A 4,323-nucleotide genomic window follows, 5' to 3' on the forward strand; every position below is an offset into this window, starting at 1 on the left:
ATTTGCCTCAAAAATCCATGCCAGGATATCGCCCAATAAATAAAGCGCAAAGCACCGGCCAGTGTGCAGATTCAATATTTAAAGGCCAAAAGGGACCATTGTGATCATCTAGTAAGTCTATCCTCCTGTATAACACAGGTCATACAATTTCAACTGCAAGGACTCCTTCAGTGGCGAGAATTATTCTCTCTACTACATAAGTTCTTATCAACTGCTGGAAATGGCCCACCTTGATTCTCACTACAAAAGTTTTTTTCTCTCCTGCTGGTAATAGTCCAACTTACCTGATCATGCTCGTTACAGCGTGTATGGTAACACCCATTGTTTCATGTTCTCTGTGTATATAAAATCTCCCTACTGTATTTTCCACTGCATGCGTCCGATCAAGTGAACTATAGCTCGCAAAAGCTTATGCTCAGATAAATTTATTAGTCTCTAAGGTGCCACAAGTACTCCTTTTCTTTTTGCGGATACAGACTAACACGGCTGCTACTCTGAAATCTCTCGACTACGTAAGTGAAAACTATCCAACGCAGTCAATTGTAGCTAAATAGAGCACACCTTACAGAAAGGAATCCAATCTCAATTTCAAGATTCCAGGGGATGGCCTATAACAGGGTTCAAATAAGAACTAGATAAATTCATGGAGGATAGGTCCATCAATGGTTAATAGCCAAGATGGGCAAGGATGGTGTCCCTAGCCTCTGTCTGCCAGAAGCTGGGAATGGGCGACAGGGGAGGGATCACTTGACCATTACCTGTTCTGTTCATTCCCTCTGGGGCACCTGGCATTGGCCACTGTCGGAAGACAGGATGGACCTTTGGTCTGACCCAGTATGGCCGTTCTTATGTCCTTAATGTATCACATCCTTTAGGAAGCTGTTCAATGGCGAATTACCACCAGTATTTAAAAACAGGCTTCGAGATTTGAAACCGTAAGCGTATAGATCTGAAAAAGAATCCGTAAAAAATGAAAGCACAAGGCACTTGGCATAATTAAAACAGTGTTATGATTTGCATATGAATCATCTGAGTTCTCTTCAGCTTGTTGAAGAAATGTGATATATTCTATTTTTAAACCTCATCAAAACCATTTCTAAAAAAAAGAGCAGTATTAAACAGTTGAAAGGAAAGATTTATTTTTTAAATCCTTTCTCACAATAAAAGTTATTTAAAAAAGAACAGTAAAAAGATGTTTTTTTCCCACAGGGGAAGGAAAAGGTGAAGTCTTAAATAGTAATAAAATATCCCATAACAAGTAGTTTTGCTAATTCTCTGTCTGGTTACAGGTTAAGAACCCAACAAGGAGAGAAAAATATGGGGCATCCTGGAACGTTTACAAATCCACAAGGTAACAGCGCCTTACACAAGGGTTCACACAGCGCACGGCGAAATGCACGATCCCCTGAATCACAATTGAGACACAACGCACTCCAACGTATTACACAATGCGTATGCAATGAATCGTGCATAACACGTGTTAGTGTTGCATTACAGAGCGTTTGTGCCAGGCACTGCACTGCACTGCACAGTGCACTACGGCGTGGTATGCAGGCAATGCGCACGGGGGACAGGACAGTGCCTATGCACTACACGCCGGTGTTTCACAGCACGTGTGCAATGCAGCGCCGCGCATTAGGCGGCCCGTACAGTGTGAGGATGAAACAGTCTACACGTGTAGAGTTTAAAAAGAGAAGAAGAAGAAAAAAAAAAGCGGTGCCCTTGAAGCGCGGCGCGTGTCCCCCCCATCGGCATGGGAAAGCCTTGCCCGTGGCTCTCGCTCCGACTTCCAGTGCAGCCCCTGGCCCCGGCGTCACAGGTACCGCTCCAGTCCCGCGGCGAACCCGGGCTGCCGCGCGTAGGCGGCGTTGGGGCCGAACTGCGCCAGGAGCGGCTCGGGGTGCTCGGCGCAGGAGCGCCCGGGCTGCAGGCCCAGCCGGCCGGCGGCGCCGTAGAGCGGGGCGCTGGCGGGCGGGGAGTAGCCGCTGGGGGGGCCGGGCAGGTGGGGCGGCGGCGGCGAGGCGGCGTAGGGGTAGGCCCGGCCCAGCAGGCCGCCGGCGGCGGGCGGGAAAGCGGCGGCGGGCTCGGGGCCCAGCTCCAGGCCCGGCGGCGGGGCCAGCTCGGCGCCGCCCATGAGGCTGTGGATGGTGAAGCCCCGCGGGTAGGGGGCGCTGGCGGGCGGCGGCGGCGGCGGGCTGTAGCCGGCGGGCGCGTAGAGAGCGGGCGGCGCGGCGGCGCCGAAGGCCGAGGCGGGCGGCAGGTAGGCCGGGTAGGCGGCCAGCTCGGCCCGCTTGAAGCGCTTCCTGCGGCGGAGGAAGCTGCCGTTGTCGAACATGTCCTCGGCCGCCGGGTCCAGCGCCCAGTAGTTGCCCTTGCCCGGGCGGCCGGGCTCGCGCGGCACCTTGACGAAGCAGTCGTTGAGGGTGAGGTTGTGGCGGATGCTGTTCTGCCACTTCTTGGGGTTCTCGCGGTAGAAGGGGAAGCGCTCGGTGATGAAGCGGTAGATGCCGCCCAGCGTGAGGCGCCGCTCGGCCGCGTGGGCCAGGGCCATGGCGATGAGCGCGATGTAGCTGTAGGGCGGCTTGCCCCGCGGCACCGGCCGCTTGCGCCGCCGCCCGCCGCCCGACGCGCCGGCCTCCGGGGCGGGCGGCGGCGGCGGCTCCTCCGGGCTCCCGGGCTCCGGCTGGGCGGCGGGGGAGCCGGGCGGCGGGGTGCCCATGGCCGGGAAGTAGGAGAAGCCGGCCGGGTTCATCAGGCGGCGGTGGCGCCCCCCCCTCCCCCTGCCCCGGGGGGCTCAGCCCGCCGGCCCTTATATCCCCGCCGGCTGGCGCCACCCTGCTGGCCCCTCGCCGCCTGCCCACCCACCTGAGCCCCCCCCTTTTCTCCCCCGAGCCCGGCCCCCGCCGCTGGCAGAGCAGCGGGAGGCTCCCCGGGGCGCTCGCGCGCTCAGCCCCCTGGCTGGAGGTGTCTGGTCTGCACCCGGGGGGGGGGGCTTCTCCGGCAGCCCCTGGCCGGACGGATGGGGACCGCGGATTGGCAGCAGCCGGGGTGGGGTGGGGTGGGGTGGGGGGGAGACACCCGAAATAAACCCAGCAACTAATAATGCGCCTCCCTAGGGGGAGGAAACTGCCCCCCCCCCGACCCTTTGTCAATTACGCGCCCAGGCATGGCCGGCTGGGAGAGCGCTGAAGCTGCCGGTGAAATTGGGCTGGCAGCAGGGACCCTAATTTCAGAAATAACCCATTACACCAGATAAAGGAGATAAGAATAGGATGATAACCATCCTCGAAAAAAGAAAAGCAGGACTTGTGGCACCTTAGAGACTAACAAATTTATTAGAGCATCAGCTTGCGTGAGCTACAGCTCACCGAGTATCTCTTTACCGCCAGCGCTGGGGACAGGTTGTTTTAAACCGTATTTAAAACCTGACACTTTTTTTTTTTTTTTTTGGACGGGGGAGGGGGAATGCTCTGACTTTTGAAGCTGGAGAGAAATGTACCACTTTCCCGGGCAGAAATGCCTCGGTAACCCGAAAATCGTTTCCTTCGGTTTACATTTCGTTTTGTAAAGCGTTGCCGATTAAATGCGGAGTGAAAGCGCGGTAGCTTTTGTTGAACCCGCGAACCAATTGACATCGCGGGGTAGTTGTTTGAATCGCGAGTAAAAAGCTGTCGCGAGCTGCTTCGCTGTGATAGTCGCTAGGTTTTAATTTCTTCAGACGTTTCCTCGGTGTTCGGTTGTTTACCAAGCACGCATGTGATCAGCAGAGGAATAAGGGGCAAAGATCTACGCAAACGCTTTATTTTAAACGAATATAGACATTGGATAACAGAGCGGCTCTGCAAAAAGAACAGGAGGACTTGTGGCGCCGTAGGGACTAGCAAATTTATGAGAGCATAAGCTTTCGTGGGCTAAACCCCTCTTCATCGGATGCATGCAGAGAGGATCTGCTACCTTTTAGGGAAATCTGTACACCTGCTAACTGCTGGGAGGTTTTCTTGGTGGTGCTGAACGGAACTAGATAATCCGTTGGTATACAAGTCTGAATGGTTTTCAGTGAATGTTGATTTTGAAATTATTTGCTCCGGCAGAAAAACAGTTCGGCAAAAAAACGCATTTAATTTTACCCCGGAGCCCAACAACGGGAAAGATAATGTAACACGTCTAACGAGCGATCTCTTGTCACATGAATTATACGCGTTACTCGGTATTTAAACGATTTAACAATATAAGAGACGTTGTAAGGGGCACAAGTCAAGCGGGGGAAGTGTAAAAAATCAAAGTCATAAAAACAAAACCATTCTCCAACATCTGAGTGATGTA

At 54.3% G+C, this 4,323-nt stretch overlaps 1 protein-coding gene across 1 annotated transcript; it reads right to left on the reverse strand.

The window, feature by feature from the left end:
• Positions 1–1,190: 1,190 nt before the first annotated feature.
• Positions 1,191–2,667, reverse strand: FOXE3 (forkhead box E3). Its single transcript, XM_038414329.2, has one exon. The coding sequence runs from the start codon at positions 2,549–2,551 to the stop codon at positions 1,814–1,816; it is 738 nt and encodes a 245-aa protein (XP_038270257.1). The 5' UTR covers positions 2,552–2,667; the 3' UTR covers positions 1,191–1,813.
• Positions 2,668–4,323: the final 1,656 nt, after the last annotated feature.

The sequence above is a fragment of the Dermochelys coriacea genome, chromosome 8 (genome assembly GCF_009764565.3).
Source record: "Dermochelys coriacea isolate rDerCor1 chromosome 8, rDerCor1.pri.v4, whole genome shotgun sequence".
NCBI classification, from domain to species: domain Eukaryota; kingdom Metazoa; phylum Chordata; order Testudines; family Dermochelyidae; genus Dermochelys; species Dermochelys coriacea.